The sequence below is a fragment of the Macaca thibetana genome, chromosome 2 (genome assembly GCF_024542745.1).
Source record: "Macaca thibetana thibetana isolate TM-01 chromosome 2, ASM2454274v1, whole genome shotgun sequence".
NCBI lineage: Eukaryota > Metazoa > Chordata > Mammalia > Primates > Cercopithecidae > Macaca > Macaca thibetana.
This window is the reverse complement of record NC_065579.1, coordinates 4,708,045-4,729,067: the sequence shown is the minus strand read 5'-3', so window position 1 is coordinate 4,729,067 and position 21,023 is coordinate 4,708,045. Positions and strand designations below refer to the sequence as shown.

The following is a 21,023-nucleotide window of genomic DNA, read 5'->3' as shown; positions in this document are numbered from 1 at the left end:
TTAATTTGCTCTGCCGACTCCCTACGCGAGGTGGCAACAGCTGGCCCTTTGACTGGAGCTTGGGGGGATTAGAGAGTAGGGATCGCAGCAGCGTGCTCGGCCTCTTGCCTCTGTTGACTGTTCTTTATTGTTTGATGCCTGAGCATCTCCCAGACAGCAAGCAATTGTTTCTCGAAACTTAAAGTTTGTTTCTCTTGGGAGTAGACAATGCTGTTGGGGCTTGTCTTTGTGTTTCTTCACTTTCCCAGTCTCCTCTTATCCTCCATCCTATGCTTTCTCTTGATAATTAGAAAGGAGCAAAGATACCACCTTTTTATTTAGGTCTACATGAGATTCTAAAACTTAGAAATATAGGCTATAGATGGAAGTTTCTTTTTTCAGTAAACCACTTCAGTAACAAATCATGTTTTAAATGAAAACTTTGTTCTTCATAATATCATTTAGTGAGAGAAAACAAATGCATTAGTGCATTTTTGAAATTATGGTACTAAAAGGGAGCAGCAGCAAGGTGACCTAATGCTGCCATTTTAAAAGCTAAGATTAGAAATGTGTCATAACTGCTTAAACCTAAAACGGTCCTTTCACTGACTCCAAAATATAATTCTAATTTATAGGATAGTTATAAGAAATCTCTATGCCATGTGGAAACTTGAATAAAAAGTAGTCAGAACATAGCTAAATAGAACCCTGAGGTAGGCAGAATGATTTTATTCTTCACATTTAGAAAAGAAAACGTCAGTTAACCCTGGAACTTAATTTCGTCTAGTGACTTCACATTCCGACACTTCTCCCATACCTGCCAGACCCTTGAGTGTCGTTACGGATGAGAATATTGTCTGTGAAGTAGTATGAGATGGAAATTTTCCTAGGAAGATTATTGTACTCGGAATTTGGAACTGAAAATTGTGGAAAGGGGAAGTGATGTGTTTACAACTGTTTGTGGAGGTGGGGCTCTGCCATGTGTATTTTGACAAAGCTGCACAGGTGATTCTTGCCATCTCCCATTACTGTCTACCCACCTGCCCCTGAGCTGGCACTCCAGAGAGTTCTTTCAGTACATAGCAAGATCATTTCTCATGCTATTAATTGGGATAAAATTGAAATATATTTATTTGTAGAGCCTGAGAGACAATGGCACTTTGGAAAATTTGGTGAGCAATTTGAACTGCATCTGCACTAGTATGTTCTTTTTGTTTCTGTAGACTTAACCAAAGAAAGTAAACTTTAAAGGGACTTTAAAGGCATCTGCACTAGTGTGTTCTTTTGGTTTCTGTAGACTTAACCAAAGAAAATGAATTTTAAAGGAAGAGAGGGTGACACCAAGTTGTAGAATTCTAGGTACATAGGTTCAGAGGAGATTTTTTTTTTTTTTTTTTAAGGAAAAAAAAAACACCCAATCAAAAAGTATAGAGCAGGGTGTCCCAGAGAGAACACATGAACTAATCATCCTGGCAGTATCGTTCATATCTCGGTACTGTTGCTCTGTTTCCTTGGCTCACAATACCATTTCATTTCTCCTGGTTTTTAACACATCTCGAGGCAACCTTTTCCCTTTCTTTTTATGCACTTCTCTCACTGTGCCTCTTCTATGTCATCATCACTTCAACCTAACCCAGTATTTTCTCCTACCTACTTATTTACCTTCCTTCAGTGACTAAAAACCTTGCTCAGATACTGCCAGTGTTGTTTAATTGAGCAGAATAGAAGCTTCTCACTATAGGCAACTATAAATCAACGAAAATAACCATTTAAAGAAGAAAAACATTTTCATGTCTATCATGGTTGATCCCTTCTGCCAAAGTGATTTGGTTCGTTCATAAATTCCCCATACCTTGTGTGTTGCATATTGTGCTGTACATGTTTACTGAATGTTCGATTGTGATCTTGTAATACAGACTGTTCATTAGCCCCCTTCTCTTGACTTAAAAAGTTGGGGAGAACTAACTCTTTTCATCCCAAGGAAACTTTCTTCTACTCTGTCTTGCCAGGAAGTTACTGCTCTTTTCTCTTATAGAGCAGCTTGCATCTGTGGCATTCACTCCTGTTCCTCCCACTCCTTCCATCTTGCAGTCTGACTTTCATCTATATCAAAACCACTTATTGATGGACCACCAATGATTTCCTAATGCCAGTCTACCCAGTTCACCAGGAAACTTCAATAACTCTTTATGTTTATTAGGAATTTTTAAGTTTATTGGAATACATTCAAGTGCTTTTTGGAATGATTATATGATATAGAAATGTATATGTTTGAAAGACAGAAACATTGTTTTTTTCCTCTTCACTACAGAATAAACAACATACTTGTTTTATGGTAACAATACTTGAATTCTTTAAAATTGCCATAAATGTGGCAATTTTAAAAATCTGGCCTTTGTAAAATAATTTTTTTATAGTAAGACGATTAACACATTAAAGCAACTAGGGAAGATAGTGAAGAATTATTTTTACCTTGAGTCTGTATAGATGAAGTAGGCTCTGCTTTGTGTTGGAACAGAACAAACAAACAAAAAAACCTGAGTTGATACAAAGATAAAGTAATCCTCAGGGAAAGTCTTCTGTGTTAGAGAAGTAGTTATTTACACACCAAATTCCCCGTGACAGTGCCTGAGTAGTGTGGTTTCCAGGTTATTGATGAGAAAATCGAGACTCAAAATGGGTCTTTTAGAATGGAGTACATTTTTCATGGCCTAAGTCTGTCTTAAAAAGTCATCATTGAGGAATACTAATAAATTAGTATGAGAGTAAAAGAAATTTTCTTTTCTATAGTATTGTACATGCTGCTGGTAATCAACACTTTACTAGCAAGTATGTTCTTTTGCCTTAAACTCAGGTTTTAACTGATTAAGAATAAAGATAAGAATGTTCTCTACAATAATATATGGATTAAATTTGCCATTTATCATTTTAAAGTAGGTTTTATTTATATACTATTGTGAAAATACTCTTATGTATCCAAAAGGCCAATGCACAAATTTTTTTTCTTTTTCTTCTTTTTTGAGAAAGAGTGTCACTCGCTGCCCAGGCTAGAGTGCAGTGGTGTGATCATGGCTCACTGCAGCCTTGAACTCCTGGGCTCGAGTGATCTAATACCTTTAAAGTTGGGAATAAACTTTATCTTAAGCGTTTTTATTTTAAAATTGTTATGTTTTTGCATATTCAATAGAAAAAGTAGAATGTAGTAATTGAAAACCTAATCACAAAACAAATCATTGGACTATGCAACATTATATAAAAAATAAAATTAAACAAGATATGAAATCTTAAGAGATTGGTGGATCGATGCACATGAAACTAGTAACCTCTGTTAAGCACAATTCTCCAGGTAGTTGGAGAAATTAGTTAAATGTGGAGAGAATTTTAATTTTTCACTATTTTGTACATTTCTAAACTGTGTCTTCCACAGCCCTTCTCCCCCAGAGAGCACGATTCAGAATTACCTTTGAAATGTTATAGTCTTAATTATCCTATTCATGGAATGACGAAGCTGTTACATGATGTGCTCTACCTTAAAAGTAACAGATATTTTCCCAAGTAACCTATTGCCGATTGTGATGCCAAGAGACATTTCATGGGACCACATGGTCGTTGCTCATCATGATGCCATCCTCAGTGGTTGGGGGATTCACAGTGAATTTTCGTATCCTGTAACTATGCATCATGGATCCGTCATCTGAAAATAAATCAAAATCTTTATTAAACTCAGTTTTCACACTTGTACCACCCATTTAAGATTCTTTCATTGTTACCTCCTGTGTATGGAATGTTTCATTTTAATTTCTCTTAGAGCAGCTCACTCATCTATTCTCTAGTTTCAATATTCTGATCAGTGGAAGTTTGCTGTTTTTTGTTAACTTCAGTTAGATCTCTTTTCTGGGCCAAGAATTAAAGCCTTTTTATCTTCAGTCTCTCCTTTTGTTGGCACTGCTTCATCGTCTGTGTCATATGTACAGATCTGTCTTTAGACTGATCTTTACCAAAGTACACTACCGGAATTTGAGGGTTTTTTTTCTTTTTTTTTTTTTAACATCCTTTTTATTATGACAGAGCTAGTGTTTATGCATTGTGGGAAATTAGAAACTATAGATGGCAAAATTTTAAAAACTAATTGCCACCACCCAGGGTTTAGCACTGTAGTTTAAGACAATTTTGAATGTGGTCCTAGGGACATAATTTCTGGACGCATTTTTCGTGAAGAGGTCTCAGGTTGGCTTCCTACACCCACACATCTTCAGCTCATTGTCATTGCCCCTATTTTTAATTTCTCATCGCTCAGTGAGCTAAATTTTTCTTCATTGTCTTCATATAAACTTATTTCAGAAATATTCATTAAGAGGAATAAGCAGCATTAGTAAAAATGAAACCTATGATACCAGTTACTTTTATAGTTCAAGTATTCGGGAAGCCATATTGTAGCATAGCATGTACTGAAAATCACTGTCCTTTGAACAGTAATCCCATACCTGTATTTGGTACCTGGCCTTCCCGTATGTGCTTGTGTATTCATTATATCTCCTTTCTTTCTTCAAAGATGCTCAAGTCATTCTCATCTTAAAACTAATGAGTTGAACCTTCCGTGCAGTCTAGTAGCTACTGTGAACTCTAATCTCTATTACAAAGGTTAGCTCTTTGAGTCTCACTTCTACTGAAACTATGTTTTTCCCAAGATTACTGAAAATTTAAGAGAAAATAATGACCCAGGCATGCATTCAGGACTAGAAAATACTTCCATGTACAGAAAACCAAACACCACGTGTTCTCACTCATACGTGGGAATTGAACATTGAGAACACATGGACACAGAGAGGGGAACAACATACACCAGGGTGTGTTGGGGCGTGGGGGGTGAGGGGAGGGAACTTAGAGGACTTAGGTGCAGCAAACCATCATGGCACACATATACCTGTGTAACAAACCTACACATTCTGCACATAGATCCCGCTTTTGTTTTTGTTTTTGTTTTTCAAGAAGAAACAAAGGGAAAAAAAAAAAAAAAGATTTCAAAACTTAAAAAAAAAAAAAAGAAAGAAAATACTTCCTTGTAACTGCATCATTTGATACTTTGGAGTCCATATCCTACTTGAAACTCTAGGATCTGGCCCTCACATTTATATAGTGCTTTGCAGTTTACAAAACTTCTGCTTGTCCATGTGTGTCTTGTAAAGTCATATGAGGCTTGTAAGGCATTATATGCCCATTGTTCAGATAGAGAAATTAACATTCATTTACGTAAATGGTTAAGCCAATTACATAAATATTTATGGCAAAGTTGGGGCTAATCATATGTGTTACAGATAGGACTTTTTTTAGAATTGTTTAGGTATTCTGTTCATCATTTGTCTTTGGGTTTGTGTTTGTGTTAACCATAGACAACCAAGTTCATGTAATTTGGCTTCTTTTTTTATGTGATTTTTAATATGTGTTAAGGATCTATAACAATGAATTTGCCTCCTAAAGAGGTACATAATGTTTTCATTCCTCAAAAAAGATAATTCTCAGTTTATAAATCTATGTATACTCAGTGCCAGTTGAATTTTGTGATTGTTCTTTTCAATAGAAAAGAAATTGTGACTTAAAGGTGATTTTCTAATTTAATTTAATAAGTGAAATTAGTTTAGAAGTTATTTTTATTTTTCTGAGCCTGATTCTCACTCAGTTGTGATAAACAGCACCTCTGTAAAATAAATTCAGTGATAAACCAAGAACTTCTGAAATCAGCCTAACATGAATACCTGTTCTTCTTGTGCTAAGTTTCATAATACTTTTTCCTAATACACCATTTTTTTAAGAGATGGAACTTTTATTTTATTTTTGCTTTCACCTCACCTAATTCATAATTTTATTAAAACCTACAATTTTTAATTTCATTTTTTAATAAATTTTTAGTTTGGTTTGTAAAGCAGAATTACATTCTCTGATCTTATACTTTCTTTTACTTTTAAAATTACAGTGATGAACTGTTTAAGAATCATTCTCATGATTCATTCGTCTGTTTTGCCTCCTTTTTAAAGCTTCAGCACTGAAGGTCTTTTGACAAACCAATATTTATAACAGTTTGACAGCAGGATGAGGAACAGCGTTTGTCTTTGTAACAGCTTGAAGAAAGACCCTTTCCAGGACCCAGTCATGCAGTTACAATCTTGACCTCTTTCTTATGCTGGGAACATGCATACAGCAGCACCTCCCATGTGTTTTCTTGTCCCATTGACTGTCCATTCACTTCCCATCTGTTTTGCAGTCTTAAAGGAACAGAAGGGGCCCTCTTATAAATCTGTCTTTGCAGGTGATAAATGATGCCTATCTCTTTAAGGGCTGCCTGGGTGGTTTTCCTTTTCTTAGAACATTTCTGCTTTCCTCCTAAGTAAATTCAGGGAAAAATATAATTTTAGAAATAAGAGAAAAAGAAAAACAAGATGAATTGTTTAAAGCATTTTTAATTGACTTAGAATATTTTACTGATCTTTTTTAGTCTTCCCAATTCATAATGCCTAAATCATATTTTTTTAAATGTATTATCGACATTTAAATTTTTATCAGGGAGCAAAATGAATGTATTCATTTTGAAATAATGGAACTTTTTTTTTTTTTGAGAAAAAGCAATGTATCATTAATGAGTTAACATATAAAATAACTTTTTAAGTTTTTTGTCATAATTTAAGTGTGGAGCATCTTATGTATTGGATACAAAAGTAAAATATTTCAGAGTAAATCATTGTAATCTTATGGTAAAATCTATTCATTTTTTACATTTAAAAAGATGATCATAAATCCCATAAACATTTATGCTTTTACTTCTGTTGCTGAAAATAAGTATTATAGGAATAGATATTGATATCATTGGGTTTGCTAAGAATTCAGCAGAAATAAAAATAATTTACTTTTTCTCCCATGCAGAAATTATTTATGCAAGGTTTTATGTAACAAATATTGTCCCTCCGTGGCCCTGCAGAATGTTCTTAAATTACTGATTTAAAAACTATTACCAGTATAAAATGACCACTTTTAGAATATTGTGTTGTATTATTTGAATCAGCTGGCTAATAATATATCTTCTACAGACTAGCTTGTTCGTTTATTAATTATCCAAAAGGAATTTGAGGCAACTTACATATATCCTATGCAAAAGATAAAACTACTTATGTGAAAACTTTGAGTTGAAGGAAAAGGAAAATCCAGGCAAGTGAAATAAAGTAAAATATAAGATAGAATTGGTGCCCCCTCAAAATGCATGCTCAAGGGTTCTACATACAGGCAGACCTCATTTTGTTGCATGTCACTTTATTGCACTTCACAGTTACTGCATTTTTAACAATAGAAGTGTTGTGGCAACCCTGTATTGAACAAGCCTGTTGGCACTATTTTCCCAACAGCATGTGCTTACCTCATGTCGCTGTCACATTTTTATAATTCTTGCAATATTTCGAGTTTTTCCATCATTATTCTATCTGTCATGGTGATCTATCATCAGTGATCTTTGATGTTTGTATTGTAGCTGTTTTGGGTACCACTAACTAACTGTGCCCATATTAGTCAGTGAACTTAATCAGTACATACGTGTATTCTGGCTGTTCCACCAACTAGACATTCCCTGTCTCTCTCCTCCTCTTCAGGGCCTCCCTATTCCCTAGGACACAACAGTATTGAAATTTGGCCAGCTAGTAACCCTGCAATGGCCTCTACATGTTCAACTGAAAGAAAGAGTGCCATATCTCACTTTAAATCAAAAGCTAGAAATGATTAAGCTTAGTAAAGGAGGCTTGTTGAAAGCCAAAACGGGCCATTAGCCAAACTGTGAATGCAAAAGAAAAGTTATTGAAGGAAATTAAAAGTGTTATTCCAGTGAACACACAAATGATAGAGCAGAACAGCCTTTTTGCAGAAAGTTTTACTGGTCTGGATAGAAGATCAAACCAGCCATAACATTCCCTTAAGCTAAAACCTAATCCAGAACAGGCCCCTAACTGTGTTCGATTCTCTGAAAGCTGAGAGAGGTGGGAAGCTGCAGAATCAAATTTGAAGCTAGCAAAGGTTGATTCGTAAGGTTTAAGAGGAAAAAAGCCATTTCTGCAACATAAAAGTACAAGGTGCTGAGGTAGCAGCTGCAGCAAGTTATCAAGAAGATCTAACTGAAATAATTGATGAAGGTGGTTATGCTAAACAGCAGATTCTTGATGCAGATGAAATAGCCGTCTATTGGAAGAAGATGCCATCTAGTAGTTTAATAGCTAGAGAGAAGTCAATGCCAGGCTTCAAGGCTTCAAAGGAGAGACTGTGCCTCCCATTGGGTGCTAATGCAGCAGGTGACTTTAAGTTGAAGCCAACCCAAAGAATTTACCATTCTGAAAATCCTAGGGCCCTTAAGGATTATGCTAAGTCTACCCTGCTTGTTTTCTAAAAGTGGAACAAAAAGCCTGGATGACAGCACATCTGTTTACAGCATGGTTTACTGAATATTATAACTCTTGAGACCTGCTCAGAAAAGTTTTCTTTCAAAATATTACTGCTCATTGACAATGCATCTGGTCAAGCAAGGGTTCTAAGGGAGATGTACAAGGAGATTAATGTTGTTTTTGTGCCTGCTAGCACAACATCCATTCTGCAGCCCATGGATCAAGGAACACTTTCAACCTTGAAGTCTTATTATTTTAAAAATACATTTCTTAAGGCCCTAGCTGCCATAGATAGTGATACCTCTGATGGATTTAGGAAAAAAAAAAAAAAAAGGAAAAGCTTCTGGAAAGGACTCACCATTTTAGATGCTGTTAAGACCATTCAGGATTCATGGGTGGAGGTCAAAATGTCACCATTAACAGTTTGGAAGAAGTTGATTCCAACCCTCGTGGATGACTTTGAAGAGTTTGAGACTTAAGAGGAGAAAGTAACTGCAGATATGGTAGAGACAGCAATAGAACTAGAATTAGTTCTCTTGGAATATGATAAAACTTGAACAGATGAAAAGTTGCTTTTTATGGACAAGCAAAGAAAGTGTTTTCTTCTTTCTTTCTTTCTTTTTTTTTTTTTTGGCAGTCTCAGTTTGAAGAAAGTGTTTTTTGAGATGGAATCTGTTCCTGGTGAAGATGCTGTGAACATTGTTGAAATGGCAGTAAAGGATTTAGAATATTACATAAACTTACTAGATAAAGCAGCTGCAGGGTTTGAGAAGATTATCTCCCAATTTTTAAAGAAGAAAAATTTGGGTAAAATTTATCCAAAATTACCTATTGTGGGTAAAATGCTATCAGACAGCATCACATGCTACTGTGAAATCTTTCATGAAAGGAAGAATCAGTCAGTGCAGCAAACTACAATTATTATCTTATTTTAAGAAATTGCCACAGCCACCCTAACCTGTGATAACCACCACCCTGATCAGTCATCAGGGTCAGACCCTCCACCAGCAAAAAGATTATGACTCACTGAAAGCTCAGATGATCCTTAGCATTTGTTAGCAATAAAGTATTTTTAAATAAGGTACGTACATTGTCTTTTTAGACATAATGCTATTACACACTTAATATATTACAGTATGCTGTAAACGTAACTTAAATGCACTGGAAAACCAAAACACCTTATGCGACTCCCTTTATTGTGATACACGCTTTAGTGTGGTAGTCTAGAACCAAACTTGCGTATCTCTGAAGTATGCCGGTACTCTGCTAGAGGGAAGATGCAAATGTAGCCCTCAGTTTCCTGGTGGCTGGCAGATACAAAATGGAAAGCAGAGGTCATTACATCATTCGTGGTGGACATCAGACAGCAACACAGCAGTTGCTTAGGAGAAGCATAGGTCTTCTTGGTACACACAACTGAGAGAAATTTCCCTTAAAGTGGACCCTGAGTTAAATGATATAATAATGAATTTAATGGCTACGTATAGTCAGCAATATCCTGGGGCCCTTTATTGTAATGTTTCTCATGCAGGCTAACATACGCAGTTCTAGGGAAAGAATGATGCTGTCCAAACATATAGCTATTTGGTTTGGCTTATCTAAGGATAAAATACTTAGTATCCAGAGAAATAGATGAACTTACATCCTCCATACGGTCTCCCATAAATATTATTTGTTTTTGCAGCTGATCCTTGAATAAGTATCAGGTAGCCAGAAGTTCAAGATTTTACACTTACTGACATTGACAAGCACCTGGAATGGTACTACCTTTTTTTTTTTTTTTTTTTTTGAGACATCTCACTCTGTCACCCAGGCTGGAGTGCAGTGGTGTGATCTTGGCTCACTGTAACCTCCACCTCCTGGATTCAGGTGATTTTCCTGCCTCAGCCTCCCAAGTAGCTGGGATTACAGGCGCCCACCATCACGCCCAGCTAATTTTTGTATTTTTCGTAGAGATGGGGTTTCGCCATGTTGGCCAGGCTGGTCTCGAACTCCTGAGCTCATGTGATCTGCCCGCCTCGGCCTTCCAAAGTGCTGGGATTACAGGCGTGAGCCACTGTGCCCAGCCAAGTACTACTTTTTTTATTAGTTAAGTCGGAGCCATAATCATTACAACTGAGCTGAAATTAGGATTGCCATCCACTTAAGAAAGTTGAGTGGTCTAACAAGGATAAAAGCCTAAGTATAAGGCTAATTCATGTTCATACTGAAACCTTTTGGGGAATAGGCCTAAAATACATAGAAAATATTTGAAGAGGTTTTAATTGTACTAGCCAAAGGGAGCCTGGTAGAAGTGCTTGTGTTATAAGAGTTTATTTTTTAAAAAGCTGAATTTATCTGACCAGGCACGGTGGCTCACGCCTGTAATCCCAGCACTTTGGGAGGCCGAGGCGGGTGGATCATGAGGTCAAGAGTTCAAGACCAGCCTGGCCAATATGGTGAAACCCCGTCACTACTACAAATACAAAAAAATTAGCCAGGCATGGTGACACATGCTTGTAGTCCCAGCTACTCGGGAGGCTGAGGCAGAAGGATTGTTTGTACCCAGGAGGCAGAGGTTGCAGTGAGCCGAGATCATGCCACTGTACTCCAGCCTGGGCAACAGAGCGAGACTCCATCTCAAAAAAAAAAAAAAGAGCTGAATTTATCAACAAATTGCTATGGAGCTTTTCATATATTCAGCATGCTGTAATTTACCTCACAGACTTTCTAAAGGCTACTTTCTTTCTCAATTATACTTTATGGGGGTCACAAAATAGCAAATCTTTAATAATCACCTTTAATGATTAAGTATTGTTTAAGTCAGACTACTCAACTATGAATGCATAAATATTCATGGACATCTATTACATAGCAAGCAGTGCTATGCTGGGCCGAGTGATTTTAAATAACAGACTTTTTGGTAAGTAGAGAATTTATACAAGCAGTCCTTGCTGTTCTCCACATTAATGCTTAGAAAAAGTACATTATAAAAATGATCTTTCCAAAATGAATTATGAAGCCCCGTGAGAATGATATGGCAATTTGTGGTTACATATTTTACTAGAGGGTTAATATCAAATAAATAAAAAGATACTAAGGAATAAACAAAAAGAATTTTAAAGATGCAGTTATATAATGAATTAGAACAATACATTTTAATCATAAGTTTTAAATTAGTGTGGACTTTGAATTCTCCTGGACAAATTCCTTCATTTTATAGATAAAGCTAGGACTGTGGCTTACCCAGTTACAAAGTTAATGGCAAATACCACATTGTCATATATTTTAAATGATACACATTACATGTTCTCTGCTTTATAAAAATCATATAAAATAACTGCCCCATAGATTATTAAAGATGTTAGACTAGGGAGCCTTAAAATTTTTTTTCATCGAATGTTTCTTTCATTATTAATTCCATGAAGTCCATGTTACAGAAGATTTTGTCTACAACAGTGCAGTTACATTCTTCGCATTAGAAATACAACCACCAGCTAGAGTTCCTAATCAGTATAAGGAAGTAGTTGTTAGGAGAGGGGATGTGCTTCTAGTCCAAATGAAGATTTCCATTTTGAGTTTTTGAAGTAATGGAACTCACCCAGCCTTTACAGGCCCCAGAAATCTGGGAACCTCAGCTTTCAAAGTACTGTACCAGTCCTTAACGGTTTTCCTGGACACGTGAATGATGCCTCCTTCTATAACATGCGGGAGTATTCAGTTTGTCTTCATTGAGTGTTTAAAAATAATCATGCTTATTTTAAGGAAAAAATCTACAGAACTAAGATTCAGAAGTGCTAGATTTAGTCATATACCTTTGTCTATCTCTTTGGTTCAACCTTTCATCAACTGTAAAAGACGCACATTTTTTCTTGTGCTAAATCTAAGAATTTAACTGTAGTTTTGAGAATCTTGAGTGTAGTCTCTTGTTCACCTTTTTTTCCTTTTCTTGTTTCCCCCACACCCTAGATTCACTTAAATACTGAACTTCTAAAGGGCAAGTTAATAGTGTAGTTGTTGAATAAAAAGCAAACCTTTTCATGAACAATATATATTACATAATAAAAAGTGTTCCTTTACTTTTCAGTACTATAGTGAATAGCTTTTTACAGTAGAATCTCACTTAGAGGGTGTCTTAAAGCTTAACACAAAGTGCTTATGCAGCATGTTATAAAACAGTTCTATTAAGGTACATTTGGATCTTTGGGTGTGTGGTTTGCTTAAAGTACACTGCATTAGTAAGTTGGCAGCTTGCTTTCTTTAAAAACATCAAAAGTTTTAAAAGGTTTATTTCAGGGCATGTGTTAGTGTTTTGTGTGTGGTTCTTTGTTCCTGTTCTAAACTGTTATTAACCACTGAAGTGAACCTTCTCCCGGGTTTGGCCTTTTGGTATTCACAGTGTATTCAAAACCTAATTACAGATTAGTCTATATTTGAGACTTTAGAGCAAGTATCAGAAGACCCAAAAAGAAAATGAGAGTAGCAGTATCATTTCATGTTGAGATAAAGAGACCCAAAACATGAATGGGCGTCAAGTCATCTGAAGAGAAGAAAAAAGAGAAGGAACTTCATTCACTGAGATGGTTTATGAGTTGGGGATTATGGGAATATTCATGACTCAATCAAGAAGCACAGTGAATTGATGTTTGAAATAGCTCATCTTTTAAGTAAACATTGGATAAATGCAAAGTAGACTCAGTATTCACTACACATAGAAATAGCTATTTCGGTATAACAGAAATAGCAGTTTGTTAATCCCTTCCTGAGTTGGTTTAATTTACCAAGTAAATCACAAATTTTATTCTTTATTTGTGAATATTTAATTCAAATATTTAATGGAAATATGAGTTTGCTTTATAATTACTCATGCTGATCCATACACCTATTTCTGAGAGAAAGCAATTTCTAATGGTGAAATAGTTACAATAATATTTTTGAAATTTGAATGCACTGTGATACTGAAGCATTAATTTGAAGGATCGGAAAGTAGGAAGTTTTTGTTGCCAACATTCAACTTCATTGTTTATGGATAACTTGGCTTTCTGTGCAGCCAGATGGCACAGTTAGTGTACAGACATTCTTGGAAACTTATGTCAACATTTAAAATGAATGAATTTACGAGAAATAATTCTGCTTATTATTTGTAATATAGCTTTCTTGGAAAGCAAGAAATCAGAATGTAGTTTCTAAAGCTTCAAGTGAGTATGTATACATAGTCAGCATCTTTCAGCCTTGATAATAAGATGCAACCATTCAGGTGAAGGGATTTTTTTCCCACTTGTGTCGTTGGACCTGGGTATCCTGTTCTATGTTGCTTGTCTGGTTCAGGTGGGGGCCACCAGCTTTCCTTGACCTTCATTATCTATGTGTGTCTTGCCTCCCATTCCCAGGCTTGCTGTAGCTCTTCTGATCCTGTCTTCCTCCCGCTCGATCACTAGTGTATATTCATGAAGCCAGCTAAGTTCGTTTTTCCCTTTGAAAACTACAGCCCTTATTTTCTGTGCCAGATTTTGGGCAACTTCATTTATCATTGATTGAGCATATGCAGTGATCGGGCCTTGTTCTGGACATGGAAGGCGCTGAGCAGTTGTGATCCCATCTTGTATTGTTCTCCAAGGGCTTCTCCAAATGTGTATAGATTTAGTCTCCTCAAGAGGGCACAATTTTCATCAGAATATGATAGCATATTATGTACTGTTTGGTCATCCTTAGGCATAGACTACTTAGGAGGTGTCAGGAAGTATTTTGTTCCCTGATTTTTATTGAAATGCCTGTTTTTGTTTTTTTTTTTGAGACGGAGTCTCGCTGTGTCACCAGGCTGGAGTGCAGTGGTGCGATCTCAGCTCACTGCAACCTACTACGCCTCCGGGGTTCAAGTGATTCTCCCTGAAATGTGTCTTATTTTAAGTCAAAGGTAATACTTAAAGACCAAATAGACTTAAAATAACAGCATTTGCTTTGTCACTATGAGCTTTGCTTTGTTATTATGAGTTAACATATGGTAATAGACGGGGTGTAGTAGCTCACACCCTGTAATTCCAGCAGTTTTTGAAGCCAAGTGGGGAGGATTGCTTGAGGCCCAGACTTCGAGACCAGCCTGGGCAACATAGTGAGACCCCCATCTTGACAAAAAAAAAATTAGAAAATTAGCCAGGTGTGGTGCTACATGCCTGTGGTCTCAACTACTTGGGAGACTGAGACGGGAGAATCACTTGAGCCTAGGAGGTCAAGGCTGTAGTGAGCTGTGTTTGCATCCCTCCTGGGTGACAGTGCAAGACTCTGTGTCAAACAAACATGGTAGCAGATGTAGTGTGTGTTTCTTAATCAGAGAAGTGTAGACAAGGCTAACTCTCCAGGCTTTAATGTCCTCATATTTAGTAATGATACCTGCAAGGTTGTATGAGAACCAAATGAAATGCCAAATTTGGAAATACATAGTAGATACATCATAGCCTTAGAATGAGAGAGTAAGCCGGGAATGCTTCTCAAAGGTAGGATATCATGTGTGTCCTCATATCCAAGTGCATTGTGAAAGTGAAAGAACAAAGAAAAAAATGTTTTTCAGTTAATGTTTAAAGGATACATTGATCATAATTGCTCTTTTAACACTCACCTCCAGTCTCTCCCCCCCTCCCCCCACCCCCCGTTCACACCTCCTGCCCCCGGTACTGCCTGGTAACTTAGTTAAGTGTTCTTTGTCATTCCTGAGGTTTCAAGGCATGGTAGTACTGTGTCCTGATATTCTAATCGTAAATATTTAAGGGAAATTTGGCATTTTTTCATTTTGTGGTTTTCATATTAAAGTACATTAAATAGTCTTTTTGCTTTCATTTAGGAAAAAAAACTGCTTACCTGTTAATTTTAGAAAAATCTGATTTTCATTTAGACCTTACAGAGTGAGACACTCGCATCAGAGTGGCTCTGGGTATCTTTCGATCCAATTGGATCTTGCTCTGAATAGTCTCTTGTAGGGAGTAAGGCTGCTGTGCCGCCTCCCTGCAGTAGTCCATCCAGCTTAGGATGGGGGTCACCAGTGGGGCAAAAGGATGGATAGACCTGGCCATGCACTGCCCTGTTGTTCTCAAATCATGTATCAAATGGAGTTGGACTTCTCTTCATACAGTACAGCATTCCCAAGTAGAAATATTTCTCAGTGAAATGTGGAGAGAAGCACCTGTTTGAGATTCCCATGTGTTGTGTAAGTTAGATGATTTTTTTTTTAAAAGACCACATTCATTTCCAGAATTCTAGGTAACAATTTAGAAAATGTCTTTCTCCTAACCCCCCCACTTTTTAAAAATCCTTCCACTGATGAACTGATATGAAACTTTCTTACATTCACTGAAAAAAAAAAAAAATAGGTTAAGCTGTTTCTAAGCAACTAAATGAATTAATTTTAAAACTAAGAATGTGGCCTTATTTTGGGAAAGCAAGAAAGTTTACTGGTTTGTCTGCTGTTTAACAAATGGAAGTGAGCCCACCAGAAAATTGAGACTCAACTTCTAAGAGATGGGTTAGGAATTTTTTTAAGTTTTTCTAGTTTAATTTTATATATAAGGAGTTAATGCTGCCTTCATAATAGCTATTATCATATCTTCTCAATACATAGTTTGAGTAAAACCATTGGACTTTCCCTTCCCCTCCCCCCACAGGTTTTATATCAGCCTGAATCGAATACCTAGAATGAGCAGTGCTGCAGCCAGGCGTACTGGCACTCACCTGTAGTCTCAGCTACGCAGGAGGCCGAGACAGCAGGATCCATTGAGCCCAGGAGGCTGAGTCTAGCCTGGGCAACATAGCAAGACCTACAAGTTTTAAATTACTGGAAAAATAATATGGAAAGAATAAATTACTGGTAAAAGAATATGAAAATGTTACATTCTTTATATCCAACCATGGTAGGCTTTTCTGAGTTCCTGCAGTGCTAATAAGAATTCATTAAAAGACAATTCTTCATTTTCTTGGGTACTCATCACTAATGCTGCCTCGCTGGTAAAAAGGAATACTTATATCTTCAATTGCAGATTGTTTACTTTTAAATATAAAAGATATAAATGTCAAATATTAAATGCATTTTACATGGTTTTCCTGCATAAAGTAGAATGCTTGCCAGTTTTGCCTCTAGGTCACTCACTTTGAACCAGCCAACCCACCTTAATTGATACTTTCCACTAATATGTTAAATTACATTAAAAGGACAAAAATATTTATCATGCTTACTATAACCTACATTTTAAAATAGAAGCCAGGCACAGTGGCTCACACCTGTAATCCCAGGACTTTGGGAGGCTGAGGCAGGAGGATCACTTGAGCCCAGGAGTTCAGGACCAGCCTGAGCAACAAAGTGAGACCCTGTCTCTACAAAAAAATTAAAAATAAAAACCTAGCCAGGCGTGGTGACACCTGCCTGTAGTCTTAGCTACAGGCGAGGCCAAGGCGGGAGAATCACTTGAGCCCAGGAGGTTGAGGCTGCAGTAAGCCCTGTTAGCGCCACTGCACTCCAACCTGGGCGACAGAGTAGGACCCCCATCTCAAAATATAAAATAAAATAGGAGGTGTATGACTAAGTTAGCAATGAAGTAGTATAGATCATGACTTTTCCACTTTTAATAGGGGATTTGGCGTGTACTGTGAACAGTTGACTTGTGGAGGAAATCTACATTTCAGAGAGAGATAAACTTCTCTTATTTATAGCTGGCAAAGTACTTTTTTGTATGTGTTTTTACAGAATCATTGCACTTCTCGTATTTATTGCAAGCGTCTCCCACAGTTTCCCTTGTCTTTTAATTTAGGACATATAAATAAAAGTATACATTTCAATGTGGCCATATTGATGGATCTTTTCCTTTGTAACTCATTACTTTATACTTAAGTCATTTCCCAGTCTAAGGCCACCTCTGCTTTCTTTTAATTTTTTAAAATGGTGTCATTGTTGTATATTTTCCTGTGACCCAGACATTTCTAACTGTGGGTTCTTGATTGGGCTCCAGAGAATCTGAGAATTCCTTAAAATTCTCTACATAATTGTACATGTACTTAATACATGCTGTTTTCCATGTTAAGAGTTCACAGTTTTTAGATCCTCAAAGGGGTCAGTCTGTCTCTCCTCCCACTTCCAAAATATGTCTGAGACCTACTGCTATAATCCATCTGGACTTTATTTGGATAAAAGGTGGTATGTTGAGACTCATTTTTCCTTTTTTCCCCAAATAGTTAAGTATACCAACCATTTAGTAAATAATTACTTTGAAAAATAAATGTTTTTCTTTAATTTATTTTTATCCCCACAGAGAAAGTTAGAGAAATTCAAGAAAAACTTGATGCTTTCATTGAAGCTCTTCATCAGGAGAAATAAATTATATTAAGTGAGTAAAAATTCTATAACTGTATTGGTGATGACTAAATACAAAATTATACTTTTCTTAATAGTTTATCCTTCTGCTTCACTTACATCCTGGTTGTTACTTATGCTGTAATTTCAGTGGCATCAATCTCTGAAACTAGCTTCCGAAATTCATTTGTGTAATGTTCCTTTGAATAACTTGATTGCCTTCTGGCTGAACTAAAAATATCCTCTAGAACTCATTTTGAATAGAACAAAGGTGAACAGAGAGCTAAGATATTGTATAATATGCAGGTGACTCATTTTCTAGGTGTAAAGAATTGAGCTGTAGTTGACATTACTTTATTCCTCATTGCTTATAGTCTGTCAATAATCATGTGTATGTTAAATATTTAACTTACAAAGTTTTCTGTTTGACTTAAAATTGTAATAATTGTTCTTAATCTTTATCTCTTTTGTTTAAAAACATTTAGATAAGTGTTTTTCCTACTTAATTTATATAGCCTTAGAATTTAGTACTCCTCTCAATGAATTTACTTTCTTGTCTGATTCTGTTTTCTGGCATTAGAGGCATGTTCCTAATAAAATGCATATTTAAGGACTTTTCCTTAGTAGCATAATCAATTAATTGTTGCTGAAAAATTGTAAACAGTAAGTCACTTGCATGAGGTGAGCCCTCGCTCTGTCACCCAGGCTGGAGTACAGTGGTGCAATCGCAGTTCACTGCAGCCTCAACCTCCTGGGCTCAAGCAATCCTCCCACATCAGCCTCTCAAGACACTGGGGCCACAGGCTCATGCCACCATGCCCAGCTAATTTCTGTAATTTTTTGTAGAGATGGGGTTTCTCCCTGCTGTCCAGGCTGGCATTTGCTTTTATAAAAGGAGTTGAGAAAAGAAAAATGCTGTAGTTAAGTCATTATCACTTCATATATTTTGTCACTTTTGTCTGTGAGCCTTACCCTACAGACAGCCTGCAGCAGGCTCAGAACTGGAAGGAGTAGAAATGTGCAAGCTTCCCTCCCTAGCTACACTCGGTTCAGGTCAGTTCAGAAACGGCTCTTAAACCAAACAACCTACTTTACTGTCAGGAAAATGTATTTGAGAAAGCAGGTGGAAAGGGAAGCACAACTCACATGGTACATCATTGGGAACAGTACTCCAGCAATGAAGGAGAGAAACAAAGCGTAGAAAACTTGAAAATAAAGCTTTGTTACATTGTTTCATTTGTTTCTTTAGTAAGTTAAGACAGGCCAGTGCGGTGGCTCACTCCCAGCACTTAGGGAGACCAAGGCGGGTGGATCACTTGAGGTCAGGAGTTGGAGACCAGCCTGACCAACATGGTGAAACGCCATCTCTACTAAATATACAAAAATTGCTGGGGCGTGCTGGCACATGCCTGTAATTCCAGCTACTCGGGAGCCTGAGCTAGGAGAACCACTTGAACCTGGAAGCAGTGGTTGCAGTAAGCAGAAATCGCGCCACTGCACTCCAGCCTGGGCGACAGAGCGAGACTATGTCTCAAAAAAAAAGTTAAGACAGATATGTGGAAATATACATAATCATCTTTAACACAAGGCAAACATAATTTTTGTGTTTTATAAGTGTCCATGTTCATAAATCCTTTCTACATCTTCTGTGTATGAATATTTTATTTTAAAACCATTAAGTGTTATAGTATCACCCTAGTCATGATAGTTACCATGAATACTTACTATTAGAAGTAAACATCTTTAGTACCTTGATCTCCAGCACCAGAGCTTACATGATAGTTTTGTTTACCAATCTGTATGTGCTTTGCAGGGAAAAACTGATGAAAGCCCCGGAAGCCCCATTAAAAATATAAGCTGTATTTCTGTTTTTTTAACAAAATGAGGAAGCTGAAAGCCAGCCAGTGTTTTACATAATGGTGTCTCTCCACTCAGCTGATCAGTGTGACATCCAGAATTGCTGTTGCTGCTACCTGTCTAGTCTCTAAGACCCTTTTCAACCCTTGTGACTTAAGACTCTGAACTTTTACAAAGTATCTTGTGAACTGGACAGATGATCTGTTTTGTACTCTGCAGATGCATTTAAAAGAGTAAATCTGGCAGAATGGTAACCTTGCTTCATTCTGACCGTTTTATAAAAGTTACCAAGGACCCTAAGGAATACTCTCTCCAGTGTAGTTTTAACACATAGGATTCCTAGTTAATTGTTACTCTGATATTTGCTGAAGATGTTTATATGCTATACAGCCATACACAGATTCTCCTCCAATTAATTTTAGTATATGCTTTTAACTTTTTCTACAAGAAATGAATTCCAGTAGATTTTTATTTATGTTTGATAAAAAAATTATGCCAATACTGTTATGGTAGGTGATAGACTATGTAAGTTTAGAAAAACTAGCAAATGTAAGCAGGTAGGCGTCAACGTTGTTATGATCATGCGGTCATAAACTTTGTTTAGAAATTTTGCATTTGTCTCCCCTGACCTCAGTTTGTTAAATGGGTTTATTTTTACAGATTCATACTCATCATCAGCTCTGCATATATCTGAAGAACAAAAACATCAACATCTTTTGTCCAGCCTCTTTTTCTTCTGCTGTTCCACCTTTCTAAACATACAATAAAGTCATGGGATAAAAACAATTGATGTGTGTTACGGGCGTTTTCACCGTCAGCTGCCTTTCGAATGGAAGAACAGTGGTAATGGATTAACATCGTACTTTGCTGTACTAAAGTGACAAATGGGAATAATAGACTTGGTGTGGCCATTAGGTTCAGTCCTTGAAGATAAGAAACTTGCTCTCTGTTGGTTGTCTTATCTGTGGTGGCACTAGTTTACCGCGTTAACTGAGGTTACTCAGTGTCAATTTCTTCTCCAGAAATACAATGCTAGGTGTTTTGAAATAAAACTTATATAGCAATTTTTTTAAAGTTATCAATTGTATATAAAATCACGATAGCCTGCTAAATCATTGTGTGTGTCTGTAGTATTCTATTCCCAGAAACTATCTGACCATGATAATTCAGTTTATATTCACCACATGAAAGAAAAGTAACAGAAGAACCCCTAAAACAGGTTAATTTGGATTGTAACAATTCAGTGTACATTCAGTGAAAGAAATTTCAACCCTTCATAGCCAGCGAAGAAATTTGCCTTGGAAGCTAAGTCAGTACCAGCTTTTACCAGCGAAGAAATTTGCCTTGGAAGCTAAGTCAGTACCAGCTTTTACCAGCGAAGAAATTTGCCTTGGAAGCTAAGTCAGTACCAGCTTTTACGTATTTGATTCAGTTGCTGTTTTCTCACTCTCTGTATCCATTTGAAA

General features: G+C 36.7%; 1 protein-coding gene across 6 annotated transcripts in view; it reads left to right on the top strand.

Annotated features, from left to right (window-relative positions):
• OPA1 (OPA1 mitochondrial dynamin like GTPase) overlaps nt 1-20,665 on the top strand; it is a 96,932-nt gene extending 76,267 nt beyond the window's left edge. For all 6 annotated transcript variants that reach the window (XM_050779107.1, XM_050779106.1, XM_050779101.1 and 3 more), the window contains 2 exons: nt 17,660-17,734; nt 20,218-20,665. In XM_050779107.1, the coding sequence (XP_050635064.1) occupies nt 17,660-17,724 (65 nt within the window). In that variant the 3' untranslated portion in view covers nt 17,725-17,734; nt 20,218-20,665. The remainder of the gene's footprint in view (nt 1-17,659; nt 17,735-20,217) is intronic.
• The last annotated feature ends 358 nt before the right edge of the window (nt 20,666-21,023 follow it).